This window comes from Suncus etruscus, chromosome 7 (assembly GCF_024139225.1).
Source record: "Suncus etruscus isolate mSunEtr1 chromosome 7, mSunEtr1.pri.cur, whole genome shotgun sequence".
NCBI classification, from domain to species: domain Eukaryota; kingdom Metazoa; phylum Chordata; class Mammalia; order Eulipotyphla; family Soricidae; genus Suncus; species Suncus etruscus.
In genome coordinates this window covers 61,939,080-61,958,867 of record NC_064854.1, presented here as the reverse complement: position 1 = coordinate 61,958,867, position 19,788 = coordinate 61,939,080, and the positions used below count along the sequence as shown (strand labels likewise).

The 19,788-nt window shown below is 54.5% G+C and overlaps 1 protein-coding gene across 2 annotated transcripts; it reads right to left on the bottom strand.

The window, feature by feature from the left end:
* Positions 1 to 1,147: 1,147 nt before the first annotated feature.
* Positions 1,148 to 19,693, bottom strand: COPA (COPI coat complex subunit alpha). Of its 2 annotated transcripts, none has more exons than XM_049777046.1 (33): positions 19,570 to 19,693; positions 17,256 to 17,369; positions 17,078 to 17,151; positions 15,025 to 15,105; positions 14,741 to 14,817; positions 14,145 to 14,254; positions 12,769 to 12,878; positions 12,485 to 12,584; positions 11,843 to 11,978; positions 11,453 to 11,535; positions 11,163 to 11,313; positions 10,538 to 10,604; positions 9,976 to 10,051; positions 8,161 to 8,243; positions 7,711 to 7,850; positions 7,501 to 7,586; positions 7,255 to 7,420; positions 5,742 to 5,904; positions 5,369 to 5,515; positions 4,943 to 5,132; positions 4,765 to 4,860; positions 4,570 to 4,658; positions 4,369 to 4,492; positions 4,160 to 4,249; positions 3,916 to 4,025; positions 3,460 to 3,537; positions 3,296 to 3,364; positions 2,897 to 3,033; positions 2,623 to 2,809; positions 2,432 to 2,542; positions 2,160 to 2,321; positions 1,657 to 1,851; positions 1,148 to 1,409 (listed from the first exon to the last, which is right to left on the bottom strand). In XM_049777046.1, exons 1-33 carry the CDS (start codon positions 19,607 to 19,609, stop codon positions 1,350 to 1,352), a joined length of 3,702 nt encoding a protein of 1,233 aa, XP_049633003.1. In that variant the 5' UTR covers positions 19,610 to 19,693; the 3' UTR covers positions 1,148 to 1,349. The 2 variants fall into 2 exon arrangements, with proteins under 2 accessions (XP_049633003.1, XP_049633004.1); XM_049777047.1 differs by having other exon boundaries at positions 7,255 to 7,393.
* Between the last annotated feature and the right edge of the window lie 95 nt (positions 19,694 to 19,788).

Genomic DNA, 19,788 nt, shown 5'->3' with positions numbered 1-19,788 from the left:
ATAATGAAATCATGGAAGACTTGGGGGATCAAGATTTGAGGGACTGGAGCAATAGCACAGCAGTAAGGTGTTTGCCTTGCACACGGCCAACACAGGACAGACCCCGGTTCAAATCCCGACATCCCATAGTTCCCCGTGCCTGCCAGGCGCAACTTCCGAGCATAGACAGGAGTAACCTCTGAGCACAACCGGGTGTGACCCAAAAACAAAAGCAAAAAAAAATCTTTTTATTTGAGGGGCTGGAGCAATCGCACAATGGGAAAGTTGTCTGCTTTGCATGTGGTCAACCAGGTTCTATCCCCGGCATCTCGTATGATCTCCCAAGCCTGCCAGGGGTAATTTCTGAGCACAGAGCCTGGAGTAATCCCTGAGCAATGCTGGGTGTGGCCTCAAAACAAAAATTATTTCTGAGGGGCTGGGAATGTGGTTTAGTGGACAGTGTTTGTCTTGGTATCTATGATTTCCTAGAACCTAGTACAACAGTTTTATTCCAACTTGCCTGATTTAACAATTATTTCTAACTGCTGTAAAGAGTTGTAGGGCTAGAGATACACTGTAGGATTCAAGAATTTCTTTGCAGCTGTTCCTGTTCAACTCCTGGTACATGTTCCCCTAATCATCACTAGGAACAACCAAAGGATGTGGCCTCCCCCAAATTAATAAAGCCCAGTAAAATAATAATAATAATAAAGCCCAATAAAAAAAATGAAAGAAACGTCAGTGTTATCAGAATGCAAATAGTTGAGAAGGCCTCTGTAGGAGACACTGCTTAGAGAGGAAAAAGCAATGCTAGCAGCTAGAGTGATAGCACAATGGGGAGGGCATTTGCCTAACATGCACCTGACCCAGGTTCAACTCCTGGCATCCCATATGGCCTCCTGAGCCTGCCAGGAGTAATTTCTGAGCAGCCAGCCAGGAGTAACCCGAGTGCCATTGGGTGTGGCCCAAAAACCAAAAAAGAAAAAGAAAAAGTAGCTCAGGGCCTGTTTAGATGGTTGAAGGTAGTTCAACAAAGCACATGGTTCAGCTACCAGCTCCTGGGATTTGGGGGTGTGCCTCTGGTGGTAGGAGAGTGGACTCCACTGAGGAAGCAGGCTATGTGGATCCCCAAACAAGCAGGACTCAAGGGATAGAAACAAGTAATCAGCCATGGAAACTAAAATTTATTTAGTGGGAGACACAGGAAGGAGGGACAGGACAGGCAGAGGGTACAAGTCAGGACAGGGGACATGTGTGGTGTGGGGGGCCAGCACAGGCTCTGGAGCTGCCCAGGGACTCAGGTACAGCTTCAGGAACAACAGGAGGTTAGTGAGGAATGGTGAGTAAGGAAGTCTCCAGGGCCATGGGGCTTAACGAAACTGCAGTGGGCTGATGCGCAGGCCGATGACATCTCTGCCAATCTCTGTCACCTAAGGTGGAGCCGGGAACAGGGAGGTGCTCGAGAGAGGTCCTATGCCTGAGCTTCGTGCGCGCGCGCACATGCACACGCACACACACACACACACACACACACACACTGGCACGCACATACACATGCTGGCACTCAAGGGTACACACTGGCACTCACCGTGGTGACCCTGACACACACACACAGGAACTCACTGTGGTAAACCTGCACACACATACACAACCAGGCTGCTGCATGCTGGCACTCACCGTGGTGACCCTGCACACTTGGCCCTTGAACTCGGGGGAGTAGCAGGCCCCGCTCAGCGGGCACTTCTCCACTGGCTTCCCTCGGTAGATGGGCCGGTAAGAGGCAGCACAAATGTCAAAGGGGTTGTGCATGTCATAGTTGAGCTGGCAGGCATCCGTGGGGTTTTTCTCACATGCTGACAGGATCTTCCGGGTCTGCAGGTTTGGAAGTGAGTGCAGTGGCAGCAGCTGTGGGCACCATCCCTCAAGGGTAGGACTGGGGGACACTGGGAACACTTCTCTGCACAGGAACTGGTCAGGGATGTGTATTATGTGTCTGTGTGTCTATTTGTGTCTCTGTGTGTATTTGTGTGTCTGTATGTCTTTGCATTGTCTGTCCTGGCATGTGTCTGTCTTTGTGTGTGGCTGAGTGTGTGTATGTTTGTCTGTAGCTGTGTCTGTATGGTTGTCTATGTGTATATATGTGTATTCATATGTATTCCTGTAATCCTGGGCCGTGTTACCTGCTGAGCCACCTCAGGCTTAGGCCCCAGCTCCAGCAAACGCCGTGCAAAGGTTGCCGCAGTCTTGAAATTCTTGAGCTTGAAGAAGAGGTTGAGGGCTGTGCGCAGTACCAGCACCATGTGCACAGGCTGCAGGTTGGAGTGTGTGAAGTAGGCAGCCATCTGCGGTGGGGAAGGACAGACAGGGCACTGAATGCTGCTGGACGGCATGGGTGGGGGTCTGCATGGGGAACCCGGCAACTCAGGGCCCATCTGGGGCGAGGGCAACTCACCTCACAAATGCGTTTCTGCTGCTCAATTGAGTCCTTGGGCAGCTTCTTTCGTTCGATCTCCATGGACAGGCCCACGATGTACTCGCGGCAGATGGTGATGAGCTGTTGAGCCTGTGCAGGAAGCAGAGGGGTGATGAGAGGCTGGGACTGTGGTAAACAGGTGGACAGTGCCAGGGGAAGACCTTGCCCACCTCAGCAATCTCCTGCTTGTTGTCCACCACCAGCAGTGGAACGCTGAGCAAGATGGAGCGGAACTTTTCCACAGCCTCCTCGAACTTGCCAACAGTGGTGAACTGGTAGCAGAGCTGCAAGCGCTGGATGAGGTCATTGAGCTTCAGGCCCACAGCAGGGATGCCGCCCTTTAGCCCTGCATCTTTCCTGGAAAGGCAGGACCAACAGCAGGTCACCTAGGGCAGGGTGGAGTGTCTCCATGGGAGATGCTCACTGTGCAGATGGGCAGCTCACCAGTTGCGCTGTGGGTAACTGTACATGGAGGGCAAGCAGGGCAGAGCCTGGAAGGTGGTGCGGCCGCGGGCGAAGGTCTGCAGGAACAGCTGCTTGTACGGCCTGAACTGGGTCACCCCTACCTGGTCGTGGAGCAGCTGGACAACAGGGAGAAAATGGCTGTCAGACCGGCAAGACCATTTCCCTCTTCTTGTCCCTGGGAGCAAAGGCATCTCGGCCAGGAACAGGAGTACAAAAAAACTCATTCCTACATGCCTGTGGGCAGTACAGAAGCCAGAGGGAGTTAGAAGTGAGGGCTGTGGCAGGTAGGTGAAGAAGAGTGGGTGCCACAGAAGGGCAGGGAAGGGCCCCGATGGCCTCCGGTATCTGTCCCTCCACCACTACCACCGGAGGACTCACCCGCATGGCTGTCTCAAAGGAGCCTGCCAGGATGTGGTCAACTGGGAGCTGAGAATTATTACACCAGATCTGACAAGAAACCACACCTAGAACAATGAGCTTCTGCTCCCACAGAATCCACAAAGCACCCCACAAACCATCACCCCAGGCCAGGTCCTGCATACCTGTGTGGGACTAGTCCCTTTGGTGGGGGGCACGAAGAACCCATCCTCAGCACCTCCAGCTGCAGAAAGGGGTAGGTCCTGAGGAGAAAGCAAAGGAGAATGCTGGTGACAAACAGCAGTGGTAAAGAACCTCACAGTGGGGGGCCGGGTGGTGGCGCTAAAGGTAAGGTGCCTGCCTTGCCCGCGCTAGCCTTGGACGGACCGCGGTTCGATCCCCCGGTGTCCCATATGGTCCCCCAAGCCAGGAGCAACTTCTGAGCACATAGCCAGGAGTAATCCCTGAGCGTTACCGGGTGTGGCCCAAAAAAAAAAAAAAAAAAAAAGAACCTCACAGTGGTAGCCTGCCAGGCCCAAGGGATGGTCCTTCTATTGGGACTCTGGGTAGATCCTGCGGCGGCAATATCTGGTGGGTAGAGGCAGCCTCTACACCACACCAAGGCAAAGTGACGAACATACCAGCTCAGGGGGCAGCTCCAGGTCCTCTTCCACGTCCCAGCCGCCTCCTTCTTCCTGTCCCTTCCCCAAGGTGTCGTCCCCAAAACCCTCACCAGCCTCCACAAATCCATCTGTAAACAAAAGGCTCAGTGAAACAGGTGCATAGCACACAGAGCCCAAAGCAAAATCTAGAGCAGAGAGCAGAGCCAGGTGCACTCAGATGAACCACTGGGCTGGAGCATGGTACCATACTTGGTGCCCTCACCTTCATCCAATTGCAGCTCAGCATCCTCGCCCCAGCCCTCAGTGACCACAGTATCTATGTCAATGTCCGCAGCCAGCACACCACCTTTCCCTGTAGGACAGAGAGGGAGCCTGAGCACAGGTCTGAAGCCTTGAGCACACCCAGGGATGTGAGGGACCAGGCCCGCCCCTGTGTAAGTGACCCAACCCCAGGACCCAGGTGGTGCTCACCTTTGCTGGCAATGGAGCTTTCAAAGAGCCCCTTGGACACGGTCAGCAGTGGCCAGTTGGTATCAAGTGGCATGATGGGGGCTGGCGGCTGTAGCAGCCGAGCATCAGGGTCAATATCAGGGACCTGGTGGGGAGGGGCATCAGTCAGACGCACTGCTCAGAGACACAGAGGACAGCTGACCCTCAGCTCAAGACACTCACAGTCTCCTTCTCGGGGTCGAAGGTCTCTTTCAGGCTCTCGGCCTCCTCATCCAGGCCATGAGTGGCAGCAGTGAGGTAGGCCAGGGACTCTGGAGAGCAAGGGGAGGTTCATGGTGAGGAAGGTACCCCTAGGCTGGACACCCCCCCCCCCAGCACCATCCCTGAATCCCTCCCAAGGGGTCCTGGAGCACTCACTCTGTCCACAGTTCCGGAGGATGCGCACACGCTCTGACACATCACCCAGGTACAGGGCATTCTGGTAGTGGCCACTCATATCCTTGCGGATCTCGGCTGCACCGGCAGGAGGCACTGGTCAGCACCCTGTGGCCCCACCCCAGCCCCACAGGTCGCCCTTCCCCACACCAGGCCTCACCAATTTTCATCATCTTGCGCAGCTTCTCCAGGTTGCCTGTGATGAGGTAGAGGAAGGAGAGCTTGTCGAAGTTCTTGGTGCGCTGGTAGCACATCTCCACAATCTGATGGTTGCCCTGTAGCAGTGACACCTCCCCTAGCTTCTCCCAGCAGCTCTTGTCATCCAGGGCTTTGGCTGCTTCCAGGGCAATCTGCAGAGCCAGGGCCGGGAGCACAGAACATTCACATAGTGAGAGAGGCCAGAGACCAGTAGAAGCACCCCGTGTTGGCCACATTCTGCCATACACTAATCCACCCATATCCCGCGCCCAATGACTGGAACTTTCGGGTACTCCATGCTGACTTCCAGGCCTATTCCCCATAAAGCAGCAGGCCCAGCCCTCCTAGCCCTGGAAGAAGGGAAAGAAACGCCCAGAACCCACTTCACCTCTATGTTCCCGCACTCCAGGGCCAGGCTAAAGCGTGTTTTCTCATCCTTGACAAAGTGCAGAGCCACCTCAGGGTAGCCCTTCTTCTGCAGGTAGGCAATGATGGACTGGCCTACCAGCTTGGCATTCCGCACCATGTGCAGCACCTGTGTAGGCAGGGCCACGTTAGCCATGCCCACAGACTTTGCCCCTGTGACCATACTCTCAAGTGGCCCCACCCACCAACGTGCTCCCATAAGACTCTTCCTATGAAACACCTGTGTGGCCCTGCTAACCAACCACACCCACCTACTGACAAGCCCCTGCGTGGCCAAGCCCATCACACCTTAATGGCTCCACCCACCAGTCTTGCTGATGGGTGGCCCAACCAACCTCATCATACTTCCTATTGATCAGGGCCAACTTGAACTTGAACTCAGTGGGGTCAATGGTGAGCACCCGTGGGCGGCACTCCCGGTCCAGGCAGTAGACGTTGTTGCCCTTCACCCTCGTGACATAGATGGGCAGGTCCAGGGTCCGGATGATCCCATAATCCCTGAGGGAGCCAGAGGCAGTGCTGAGGTCCATTCATGGAGCCTTGCACAGAGCCTTGGACAGAGTTAGGGAGGACCATAGTCCCTCCACGGGACCCTGCCCGGTGCCTCAGAGCTCCTGGAAAGCAGCTGGACAAATGCCAGCCCCAGCTTATGTCCACAGTGCTGGGAACACATGGGCAACACTAGAACCATCACTCTATGAGTGAAAGGCCAGGTAGGGGGCCCATCCTAGGGTCTGCCAGACACTGAGTGCTCTCTCCCAGCAGCGAGTCCATCCTTTGAAGCAGCAGGTAGAAGTGGAGGAGAGGCAGAGAAGGGTGTTGAGGCCCAGCTGATGATGGGAAACTAACAACATAAAGCTGAGCACAAAGATCAGAGAGGAGCAGAGGAAGAGTAAATGTACATGGCAAGTTCACGGGGGTGACAGGAGAAACAGAACAAGCTGGCAGGAGAAGCAGAGAACATAAGAGAGTCGGGCACTATTCAATACCCTGCTCCAACTAGTATGAAATAAAGGAACAGAGAAGGACAACGGAGCCCAGCAAAAGGCGAAAGTTGGATCCAGGGCTCATGAAACTGGTTTTAAGAATAAAAATAGAGAAAAGGATGGAAAAGTACCACAAAGGCCCAGCCTCAGGCAATTAAGGGTCTTAAGGAATCATGGCCCAGGCAGCTCAACAGCTCTGTGATCATCCTGCAGAGAACAGTGAGTTCAATGGAGCACTCCCCAGAATGGCCAAGGTCTGGGCAGCCTCACAGCTCCAGAGACCCACCGTTTAAGGAAGATGAGAGACCACCTCCAAAAGGCCCCCTGAGCACAATGCAGAGGCCAGGAGCCTTCTCACAGGGCACCAGAGTCAAACCCAGACAGAGAAGCTGGGACCTGTCTCTACCCCACTTGCTAACACGTGCGCACACACATGCACAGATACATGTGCAGACACACATACACGCACATACACACATGCCTGTTATCTAGTGACTGAATTGGCATGTTCCCATGTTTTTAGGTAAGACCACGTGAGTTTGTGCACCCGTGTTAAATCACAGCCAAGAGCATGTATGTACATGTTTGTACTACCTAAGACCCACACTAAGGCTGACAGAGCAGAGGAGAGCAATAGAGACGTAGCAAGAAGAAGAGTGTGCACTGAGGTGCCTTCAGAGGCTGGTACGCTCTGCTGCTAGGTAGACCTGGGCAGGATGGGAGTAGGACAGGACAGCCTAGAATCCAGCTCCCATGGGCAGGCAGAGCGGAGTCTTCCCAGAAGCAAGTCCAGAGCGTGGCAGTAGCATGTTGGAGGGAGAGAGAGCAAGCGAGGATTGGGTCCTCTTTGCCCCCGACTCACCCCGTGGTGACAGCATACTTGATGTGGTTGCTGGTGGTATAGATAAATACCCCACTCTCGTCCCATGCCCCACTCTTGACGCGGATGTTCTCGTGAATGTTACACAGAGCCTCCAGTTTGCGGTTACAGATCACAATAGCTGTAAGAGGCAGAGGGCATGAGTGCTCTGCTGGGCTGGGTGAGCAGGCAGAGCAGGGAGGCCTGGCCAAGCACCCTGGGGTTACAGGGAGCCTGGGGGAAACTCACCATGTTTGGCCAGGAGAGCCACATGTGACATATCTGCTGACCAGATCACGTACTTCACCTTGGAAATCTTCACAGAAGCCAGGGTGCTACAATGCAAGAGAGGGATGACCTACTTGCCTGTCCAGTGGGGGGCGCCAGACTATCATCACCTGCATTGGTGCACCCTGAGCTGGGCCACAGTCCCCCACCCCCACCCCCACCCCTGGTTACCGCTTCTGCTGCACATCGAACAGGGTGACAGACTCTGCATCCCGCAGCAGCAGGCTGCCGGTGCCCGCGTAGAAGATCTCATCGCAGTTGGGCACCTGCACTTTCTTAGTGATCTCGTTCTTCAGGTTCTTGATAAGGAGCTGTGGGGCAAGAGATGGGAAGCAGTGAAGATCAGGGCTCAGGAGCACCCAAGCACCTGAGCATCCCACCACCACCACTAACACCACCATCACCCGGTGCTGGGCAGGATAGAGGCATACCACAGAGGAGGGCCTACTCAAACTTGAATATCTTGAATAGTCAGGACAAAGGGATGGGGACGACACACACAGTGGCTGCTCACGTCACCGGCATATCATAGCCTGGGAGCCACTAAAGCACCTACAGTCGATGGGGAGGAACAGGAGGACCCTGCAGCCACCCTAGGCCTGTCCCCACCCCCTGGCTCACCGAGTGCATGCGGTCCAGGACAGCAAAGCGGTTGCGGGCGACCCACACGGCTGTCAGGCCTGAGGAGCGCTTCCCTTCAGGTGCTAAAAGGAGATCGGTATGGGCAGGCATCCAGCTGCTGTTTTACCCTCAGCCCATCCAACCAGATTCTTATCCAGCTGGTGAGGGCCCAGGCTCATCCCAGAGGGAGAAAAGAGGAGAAAGAGGGCAGGGAGAAGGGATGGGAAGGGGAAAGCAGAGGGGGAGGGAAAGGGAAAGGGAGGGGTAAAGAGAGGAGGGAATAGAGGAGAGGAAAGGAGAGAAGGGAGAGGGAGAGAAAAAGGAAAAAGAAGGAGATAGAGCCTCGATGGTGAACCTGTGGCATGCGAAGGTCTTGCAACTGGCACAAGGGAAGGTCCGCAATTAAGGCATGCGGCGTGGCAGGAGGCGAGTGTGCCGGTGTCTGCTTTGCATCTCACCTGGCAACAGGGCTGGACTGGCCATTGGGAGGACCGGGCATTGTGAGGCAGTTTGGGCACTTGGGCTCAAAAGGTTAGCCATCACTGGGCTAGAGCAATAACACAGCAGCAGGGCGTTTTACCTTGCACACAACCAACAAAGGACAGATGGTGGATGGTGGTTCGAATCCCGGTATCCCATATGGTCCCCTGCGCCTGCCAGGGGTGATTTCTGAGCACAGAGCCAGGAGTAATTCCTGAGTGCCACTGGGTGTGACCCAAAAATCCAAATAAAAAATGGGGGGAAGGAGAGGAAAGGCAAAAAGGGAGAGGAGGGGGGAAAGGGAAAAGGGAGAGAATAGGGAGAAAAGTGAAAGAAAAGAAGAGGAGGAGAGGTATAGGAAGAGGGGAGTGAAAAGGAGTAGGAAGAGGGTGGAGAGAAGGAGAGGAGAGGGCAGAGTCGGAGAGGGAGGGATAGAAGAGGAGGAAGGAGCCCCCTGGCCAGGCTGAGGCCCTCCCTGGGAGCCCCTCCAGGGCCGCAGCTGCTGTTGCTCTGCCTGCAGATGGGCCTGGCAGGGGGGCTCAGGGCTGCAGATGCTGATCGGTCTGGCTCAGGCCCCATGGCTGGGGAGATGGTGGGAGCTGTAGGGTGGGGCTAAACCACAGTGCTCTGGGGACCAGTCAGAGCCAATACACCATCTCCTGCCATCCCTGAGGATACTAGACCCTTTCCCTGGGCCTGACAATGGTCAGGGAGAGAGCAAGCACAGAGCAGGCCCAGGTGGCTGGGCTGAGAAGTCTGGGGATCAAGCCAGACACCATCTATCTACAGGGGCTCCCTCAGTCACAGACTCAAGCACCCCAAAGTGTAGCCGTCAGAGACAGGCAGGTGGGGATGTTCCCATTGCCTGCCTTCATCTGAGCGAATGTGTGAGTACATCTTCCTGGCGGGCAGACGAGCAGTCTCAGCTGGCCAGGGGTCCCCAGTGGGGTATGGGCTATCAGCTGGCATATTTTTCTGACAGGTGAAGGGAAGCCAAAAGGAGTGGGACAAGCCACAGACATAAATCGTCAGTCCCAGGACAGCCTCCGGGGCCTGTAGCCCTGGCCCTAAATCAGCGGAAGCATGAGGGATGGGTCTATCAGCGGCCAATGCCAAGGACCCCCGCTGTGCCTTGGGGGGGCAGTGGGGGATGTACAGGGCTCTGATGCTAGTTGATAAAATATGTATAATATGTGTATTGAGCTGGAGGCCTGGCAAGACAGCATGAACGTTTCACACCCGCTGCCTGGGCACATCATCAGCAGTGCCTGCCTGCCTGCCCACCCGCACAGGTGGTCACCATGAGGACCAGGGGGCACAGGCAGACATGCCTACCATCTGGGTTCTGCGAGTCCGCGTCCTTGGGGATAGTGTACAGGTCATAGGTGCTATTCTCCAAGTTGCTGGCTCTCTGGAGAGACAGGAAGGTGAGGCAGAAAATTGAGTGGGGCAACCCCCAGAGGTGACCTCAAGCAGACAAGTAGGACGTGCCTCTCCTCCCCAGAACCCAGGGGTGCTCCCCAGAGTATGAAAACACGAAGTATCTGTGATGAAGAGTGTCAAGGGCCTAAGTTAGAACTTGGTACTGCTGCCTCTCAGCCCTCCAGGACAGACAGCCAAGACTACCCTCACCCCATCCCGTGGACTCACAAAACCCCAGGGTGCTAACATGATGAGGAGGAGTCCCCAGTAAAGAAAGAAGGTCCTAAGGACAGGCAGAGGTGGCTAAAGCGATGTGAGGTGAATGGGCTGCATGCAGCCCCACAGCCCCATGACCCCAAAGTCTCATCAGCCTGGCAGATGAAAAGGGATAAAGAACCCCACCCCCACCCCCCATCAGACACAGCCCTGACTCAGCGCATGGTGAAAAGGGAAGTGCTGGAGCCAGCCTACTTACTGTGCACAGCAGCACTGCGTTCTCTGCAGGGTTGTAGGACATATTGAACACAGGGAACTTGGATCCACTAGAGGGAGAGACACATGGCCAAGGCATAAGACTGTGAGGCCACCCCATGCCCATGTGACACAGTGCCAGCAGCAGAGACCACAGCAGACTCCCACCACAACAGGGTCATGATGAGGAAGGTCCACTCAGCCCATGAATACCATGGCTGCTTCTCCCACTTCATGCTCACAATAACCCTCTTTCAGTTGCAGGGATACCAGGGTGTATATCAGCCCCAGAATGTCCCAGCAGGGGTCAGAGCAATAACACAGCAGGCAGGGCATTTGTCTTGCAAGCATCTAGCACAGTTCAATCATTGGCATTCCATATGGTTCCCCAAGCCTGCCAGGAGTGATTCGTGAGTGCAGAGCCAGGAGTAACCCTGAGCACCACCAGGTATGGCCCAAAAACCAAACCAACCAAACAACAACAGAATGTCACAGAACATCAAACAGCCCTTCCTGGACTTGAGGTTCCCCAACCCAAACCCCACCAAGGTCAGTGTTTCTGGGGACACCAGAGCATTCTCTATGGCTAGGCAGAGCCAGGCTCCTGCGTACTCCATGCTTTCACACACCTGCGCAGCTGCATTACTGCCACATCCTTGGAGCTGCTGAAGTCCAGCTGCCGCAGGAAGCGGTCCTTGACATAGTGCAGTACGTTGCCATGCACAGCGTAGGCTGGGCGCTCCCGCTCCAGCTTGAACACAATCATGCCACCGTCATGGCCTGGTGGGAGTGAGAAAAGGCACCACTGCAAGCTGACACGGATCCCACAAAGACGCCGCCACAAGACAATTAGCCCTGGTGCCCCCATGAACAGCAAAGGAGACAAGTGGAGGGGCCGGGGGAGAAAGGCCCTATATACCTGCTGCAAAGAGGTTGAGGTTGGGGTGCGCGGCGAGAACCCAGAAGCGGTCGTGGTCCCTGCGGAAGGTCTGAACTCCAGTCCTGGAGAACGTAAAGGTCCTCAGAAATAGGAATTAACAGCTGCTTAATGGGGAAAGGGGGAAGCCCTGGGTGACCTGACACTTTACAGGTGAGGACTCCCCATTTGCTCCTGTGTCCCACTCTCATGCATGTGTGATGGAGGAGTACACCTCAGGAACTCCCTTGGCAGGTCAGCGCCTAAATCCCAATGGCCACAAAAGGAGGAGAGAGGGAGCAGCAATGGCCAATAGGAAAGTAGGGCCGTAAACAGTGGCCAATCAGCAGACAGGGCCTGTAAGCAGTAACCAACCATCCAGCAATACCCTACCTCTTGGACATGTCCCAGACCCGGATGCTCTTGTCCTCAGAGTTGCTGAGGATGAGCTCCTGGCGAGGGTGGAAGACAGCGCAGGACACATTGTTGTAGTGGCCACGGCAAGTGTCTACCTCCCAGGCCTTGGACTCTGCAGGAAAAAGTCAGTGTCTCAGGCAGGGGAGTGGGGTTGGCATCCGTCCCACAGATGAGGGTCTCTGCCCTCTTCTTTTTTTTGGGGGGGGGGGAGGAGGTCACCCAGCAGTGCTCAGGGGTTACTTTGGCTCTGCGCTCAGAAGTCGCTCCTGACAGGCTCAGGGGACCATATGGGATGCCAGGATTCGAACTGGGGTCTGTCCTGTGTTGGCCATGTGCAAGGCAAATGCCTTACCACTGTGCTATCGCTCTGGTCCTTCCATCCTCTTCTGACATCACAGTGACCCCCCACACAACACACACAGCCCTGGTTCCCTGGAGACCCCCAGAGCCAGCAGGTCTCAGGAGGAATGAGCCCATGATCGGGGTCCACTTCTACTCCTATACCCCTAAGGACCAGGGGCACTCTGGGCACAGCACACAGGGCACCATGTCTATCTGCTGCTGCCTGAGTGTGGGTAAGGAAAAGGGAGGGAGCAGCAGGGAGACCCCTGCACTCACCATTCATGCGCCAGATCTTCACCTGGCGGTCATCGGCCCCAGACACAATCAGAGGCATGGTGGGGTGGAAAGCAGCCCAGTTCACGCCCCGATCATGGCCCTGTGGTAGGGGACAGACGCAAGAAGCAGCTGAGAATCGGGGCTGGGACTAGGATGGGGCCAAGACCCAGCTTCTGGCCATAACACTCCTGGTGTCTGCCCACACCCTCCTCCTTCCAGCAGCACAGAGGATGGAAGGACTAACACCTGAACCCCACAACCCAACCCTGTGTTGGGAAAGGTACCTCCAGCACATGCTTGACCACAGCATCAGTGGTGCCAAACAGATCCACTCCAGTTATGCCCCGGACATCTGATTCCACAGCCCCCGGTGACAGGTTCTTCTTCCGAAGACCTATGTCAGGGGAAGAGGCAACGAGAGAGTCACAGGGAATGAGGTACATTGAAAACAAGAGAAACAGAAAATAAGCTCAGGGGCTCTCTGGGAACATTCAGCTGACTTTCTCCATCCCCAGGACTATGGCTGACACCCACACCCCCAGTTCTGCACCTCATCCCAGTTATGCTCTGACATCTGTTCTCAGGAGCTCTGAGACATGGCTCAAGGGAAACCCACCCCTCCCTGTGTCCACAATCATCTCTCTGAACATCTCTCAGCAAGGCTCAGAGTAAAATAACATGGGTTTTTAGGGGGTTCAGAACCCCAACAAGGCCAAACTGTCCTTCTGGGGTCCCCAAAGTGAGCCCTGTTACCGTTCCCCCAACTTCCTGCCTTTCTCATCTGGAAAAGGAGACCCTCCCATAGCTGGGAAGGGTCTTTGGTTGGTAATTTAAGGGGTTTCCTGGGGGTAAGGAGAGTCAGAAGCAGCAGGAAGGAAGATGAGACAGGTAGAGAGAAGACACAGGAGAGATGCAGGGCATCTGATGGAGGCAGCTGAATAAACCTTAGCTTAGAAGCCACATATGGCAGTTAGAGCCTTGTAAATAAAGTAAGATGTCTCCTGAAATCTGACTGCTGTGGGTCATTTCCTCGATGTTACCCTGATACCTACAGACCCGCCAGGCCATAGGGGCTGCAGGCACCGGGCAGGGACGAGAAAGGTCTCACCATCCATCCACCATGAACCTCTAGGACTTTATAATTAATAATTAATACAACAAGTCCTTCCTCTGGGAAACAGCCTGTGGTGAAATCCTGCCTCTCCCTGATCTGTGCTCCAGGAATGGAGGGAAGGGAATAGGCCTGGCTGTAAGCTCTGCCCCATCTGGGACTGAAGGCCATATGCAGGGAGATCAGGAGGGCAGCAGGCCACACTCTGTTTGGGCAGTACAGGAGCCCCGGAGCAGGAACATTTAGGTTCTTCAGTCCCTGCAGCCCAGACCACACCAAGGTCCACAGGAAGGACTGTCTGTACGTGTGTGACCCCAGGCTCCAGGCACAAGACAACTCATAATCATCCCCCATGTGCCTGGCTCTGAAGATCCATGAACTGAAGGTCCCTCAGGCTGACCTGACCTGACACGGCACTGCAAGAGGGTTTTCCCTTCAGCTTAGAGCAACCTGAAACCAATCACAGAGGTAGAGTCTCTGCAGAATCACAGGCCCTCCCTGCCTCATGCACATCCCTCAGACCCTGCAGACTCTCTCAGCTCTGCTCACCAGAGATGTCCCAGACACGCACAGTCTGATCCAGGCTGGCCGATACTACCAGGTCCTCAGAAGGGTGGAACTGCGCACACATCACATAATGGTTGTGCCCTGTGAGCACGCTGCAGAGGAGGGGAGACTGTCAATGGTTGGCAGCGAGACCAGAGCATGGGATCCAAGACAAGTGCAACAGCAGAGCAGACCCTGAGTGTGGATGTGGGGGCCCTTGAGGGGACATTGTCCTGACCAGGGCTAGTCCCATCATGGGAGGCCACCAGGACCCAAGCTGGAAAGAAAAGGAGGAGGGAGGGAGAGAGAAAGGGAGGGAGGAAGGGAAGAGAGAAATAGGGAAGGAAAAGAAGGAAAAAGGGAGAAAAAGGAGGGAGGGAAGGAAGAAGAGAAGAAAGGAAAGGAGGAAAGGAGGGAAGAAAGGATAGAGAAAGGAAAGAAGGAAGGGAGGGAGGAATGGAGGGAGAGAAAAAGGAATGGAGGGAGAGAAGAAGGAATAGAGGAAGGGAAGGATGGAAGATGGAGGATGGAGGGAAGGAGGGAAAAAGTGGCCAGGAGGTCACAGGGAGGCAGCCACAGGGCAGGAGTGGAGTCTTTACCAGACGCAGGTCCTGGACTGCCAGTTCCACACGCGAATGGTCTGGTCATCAGAGGCGCTCAGGATCCAGGGATACTCCTGAAAGATAAGGGGGTTCAAGGCTAGTCTCAGCTGCATTCAAGTGTCAGTCCAGGTCCCAGCTGGGCTCCTCCCAGGCTCTTCCTCCTCCTCATATCCATACACTAGCCCCACTCTAAAGAGGGTCCAGGTACCCCCTACATTCTTCCTCGCAGGTGTACACTCAGGGCACATGGGCCAGAGGGTGCCCAGGCAGCCTGGACTCACATGGTGGAAGAATGTGGTACGGATATAATCCAGATGCCCGAGCAGTGTGAAAAGGCAGCGCCGAAGCTTGTAGTTCCACACCTGCCAGGAAGCCAGGGAAGACAGTGAAGGCTATGGGCTGGGCATGGAACAGCAAGTCAGCCTTCCAGGGCAGGGAGGGAAAGGGCAAGGAAGGGAAGACCAAGGCGCTGGTGAGAAAGAAACTCTGTTTAGTCACTGAGACCAGAAGCATAGAATCCTGAGTCTGCACTCAGGGGGGACTTTTGTGAGCAGGAAACAGAATCTGGAGTTTGGTCTGACCCCTGATTCAGGCCCAGAATTCCTAACACTCGCTCTTCGCCACTACGCTCACATTCACACACACACACTCCAACAGAGAGACACAGGCATACAGAATAATCTACCCTTAGGTAGTCTGATACACACATAAGGACACACAACAGAGAGAGACACACACAGGGTACTCTGCCCTTAGGAATGATCTCTCTCTCTCTCTCTATCTCTCTCTCTCTCTCTCTCACACACACACACACACACACACACACACACACACACACACACACACACGAGCCACTCCAGTTTCAAGTCATGGTGTGTTGAAACAAGGTGAGCCATGGGCTAGTGTATGTGGGAGGCCCAGGTCTGCTTCCCAGCATAGCCAGGTGTGCCCCCAAACTAGGACACTGAATGAATAAATAAGCCAAGGAAACTATGTGAGTGCCAGGCCTCAGATACTGCTAAGACGCACCCAGACCACTGCTAGACACAAGGCTGCTTGCTCCCTTCAAACATCCTGTACCGAGTCCCTCCTGCTTGGCTTTATTGTATTTGCTTTCTGGCTGTTTGGATTTTTGTTTTTTTTGGTTTTTTTTTTTTTTTTTGGTTTTTGGGCCACACCCTGTGACGCTTAGGGGTTACTCCTGGCTATGCGCTCAGAAGTTGCTCCTGGCTTCTTGGGGGACTATATGGGACGCCGGGGGATCGAACCGCGGTCCGTCCTAGGCTAGCGCAGGCAAGGCAGGCACCTTACCTCCAGCGCCACCGCCCGGCCCCTGGATTTTTGTTTTTTAAACTTAATTAAGTTTAAGTTAAACTTAAAATTTTAATTTTTTTTTCTTTTTTTTTTGTGGTTTTTGGGTCACACCCGGCAGTGCTCAGGGTTTACTCCTGGCTCCATGCTCAGAAATTGCTCCTGGCAGGCACGGGGGACCATATGGGACGCCGGAATTCGAACCTATGACCTTCTGCATGCAAGGCAAATGCCTTACCTCCATGCTATCTCTCCGGCCCCTAATTTTTTTTTTCTAAGCTACAATAAGGGACATCGTCTGTTCCCATCCCTGGTCATGCGTGTGGCACCATGCAGGGGACTGGCAGGCAGGCTGGCTGCCTGCTCTCCTCTGGCATCCATGCCCCAAACCACCCTCAAAAATCCCTCCTGCTCTTAGTGCACAGCTCCTCCCCAAGTTCCCTGGGCTTCCCTATTTGGCCAGACCATGGTCACTGGGCCGCTGCAACTCGGACATGAGTGTTCTGTGGCACTCAAGGATTTTGTTTGTTTTTGTTTCTGTCTCATACCTGGTGATGCTCAGGGGTTATTCCTGGCTCTGAGCTCAGGAATCACTCCTGATAGTGCTGGGGGGACAGACCATATGAGATGGCCACATATAAGGCAAACTCCCTACCCAGGGAGTTGCCTCCAAGCTCATTTTCTGCAATTTTTGTTTGTTTGTTTGTTTTTGGATCACACCTAGTGGCACTCAGAGTTTACCTTGGCTCTGCACTCAGAAATCACTCCTGGCTCTGGGGAGCATATGGGATGCCAGGATTCGAACCACCATCTGTCCTGGGTCAGCTGTGTCTAAGGCAAACACCCTACTGTGCTATCTCTACGGCCCCTCTGTGTGTTTTTAAACCCCCCCAAAACACAACACTGTCAATGGTGAGCAGAATGTGTCTTGAAAAGCACCTCAAGATCCCAGAGCTCCCCGTGCCTGCAATGCCCGACATTTGGAGTCCCCCTACTCCTACCAAGCACCACCGAGTCACACACCTTGATCTTGTAGTCATCACCTCCAGAGACAAAGAGTGGCTGCTGCTTGTGGAAGTCAATGCCACGCACAGGACCTGTGGGAAAGATCCTGTTTGTTCCTCTCTCCCCTACAGGGACACCAAGCACCCTCCCTGCCCAGAGGCACCACTTTCCCCCATGTCCATGGCCTTTTCCTCACCATCATGCTCATCAAACTTGTCAATGAGAGTGCACATCCTGTAGTCCCACAATTGGATGACGCCATTGTGCAGGCTGGTGAGGATCCAGGGGCGTTTGGGGTGGAAGCTGAGCCCTGCAGAAGAAGCCAGGGAGAGGGGCAGCTGCGTCAACCCAAGAGACCCATCCCCTCGGGGACCACATGCTGACCCTGTCCCTCTCCTTCTCCCAGGGTGCTCCTGAGCCAAAGGGTAAATCAGTTCCCATCTCATGGGCCCTCAGGCTAGTATGGGTGCTGGTGAGGGAGTTGGGTCCCGCTAGCATGTGGGAGATTTCAGCTTGTTACTTTTCTTGTTTTATGTGAATGTTTTATTTGTTGATTTGTTTTTAATAAGATACACCCAGTGATCTTAGATCTGATTCCTGGCAGCACTCAGGAAAACCCTATGTCAGGGGTCTCAAACTCAATTTACCTGGGGGCCGCAGGAGGCAAAGTTGGGATGAGGCAGGGCCGCATAAGGGATTTCGCTTACCGAATATTCACAATAAAAAATAGCATTAGTAAGAAAAAAAATCGCAAAAAATCGCATTAAACATTTGCATACCCCGAATGAAACTGCTCGGGGTATGCGAATATTTAATGCGATTTTTTCTTATTAATGAGATTTTTATTGCAATTATTCGGTAAACGAATAATCGTAAATACTGCGATATTTGAAGGCCAGCCGCGGGCCACAAAATGTTGTACGGAGGAACGCAAACGGCCCGTGGACCGCGAATTTGAGACCCCTGCCCTATGTGATGCTGGAGATCAAACCTAAGTCAGCCACAAGCAAGGCAAGTGCCTGACTCACTGGACTGTCTCTTAAGCCCCAGGTTGTCCCCACCCCCTTTTTTTCCTTTGTGCCTTAGTGAGAAAGATTTCTGTTCCACTAATCTGATATTCACTCCCACAATCCTTATCTACAACCAAGAAAGGACACCAGGCAGGAAAGAAAGAGGAAGGGTGATAGAGACCCAAAAGGGGGCCACATCCAGCAGTGATCAGGGGTTACTTCTGGCTCTGTATGGGATGCTGGGGATTGAACCCAGGTCAGCAGTATGCAAGGCAAATGCCTTCCCCACTATTCTATCACTCCCGCCCCAACAGAGACCAATTTTAACCCCATTAGGGTTGTCTCTGCAACCCATGTGTCCCAGAAGACTCAGTACTCCCTCAGCATCTATTCTTCTACACAGACTGACCTTGAGAGATGGGGAGCAGTTGGGGAGTACAGGCTTTGAAAGTCGGAGTCCCAGGTTTGACAACTCGCCAGGACCACTGAGTTCTCCTGCGCTATTGAGGGTGTGGACCCAAAATACCTCAAAAACCACAGCAGCATATCATGGCCCCCAAGACGTGCGTGGGAGCTCCCTATGTCACTTTCACTCAATTCTCCATAGAACCTAGTTCACCATGCTTTAGAAGTGCAGAGTTAAGAGTGAAGGATTAAGGATGCTGAGTTAGGGGTGCTGGGTTAGGGATTCACAGTTAAGGACCTGGGATTAGACACTCAAAGTTACTGAGCTGAGAGATTGAGTTTGAGATGCAGCATGGGAGCTCTTTCTGTGAGGAGGGGCTGCAAAACCAGACACCTAGGTGGAGACCCCATAAGAGTCCAAGGACTGAAGGCCTATACTGGGGTGAGGGCCCCCTTCTATTTTCAATCCCACCTGGGAAGAGTCACTCAAACCCTATGGCCTCCAGATTTATCTGAGAAAAATGGGGTTCCCTCTGGAGAAGAAAGCCTTGAGACCCTAGATTCTGCCCATCTCTCTTAACTACAGTGACCAGAGGTGACCACGTCAGGGAAACCGTGAACCCCATCCTGGCTGCAAATTACAAGGTCCCAAGCAAGGGGTGGGAGGATAACAGGCAAGTCCAAAGTTCCCTCAAGGGGTTGTGGGACCAGTGGGGTGTGGCAGGGTTGGGGATGACACTGGATCTGTGGTCCCGGGAACACGGGGGTCGTGGAGAAACTGTGGGGGGGGTGAGGTGGGGCAGCGGAGGTGCAAAGAATTACTGGGGGCCCAGGGGGTCACCAGGGTGCAGAAGGTCTAGGTTGAGGGTCCTCCGGGTTCCAGGACAGGGGGGGTCCCTGGAGTCCAGGATAGGGGGAATCACCGGAGATTTAGAGCAGGGAGTCATCAGGTTAGAGGGGTCCCCGAGTTCCAAGCAAAGAAGGAAGTCACCGTGGTGCAGGCCAGGGGGGTCCCCGGCATCCGCCCACATCGGGGACTAGAGCAGGCTTCCCCTACGCCTCCCGCCGCCGCCGCAGCTCCCGGGCCGGCCGGACCTTTCACCCGCGCGCTCTTGGTCTCGAACTTGGTGAGCATCGCGCCGGCCTGGTTCCCCCGGCTCCGCTACCACCTTCCGCTGCCCCGCGTCCACCTCCACGTCAGCGGCCACCGTCTCGGAAGTGCAGGAGCGACTTCCGGTCCCGGGGCATCCGAGACGCAGCCGGCGCCTAGAGCACCCAACCACCGAGACTGCAGCGCGTTCTAGAGCGACCGCC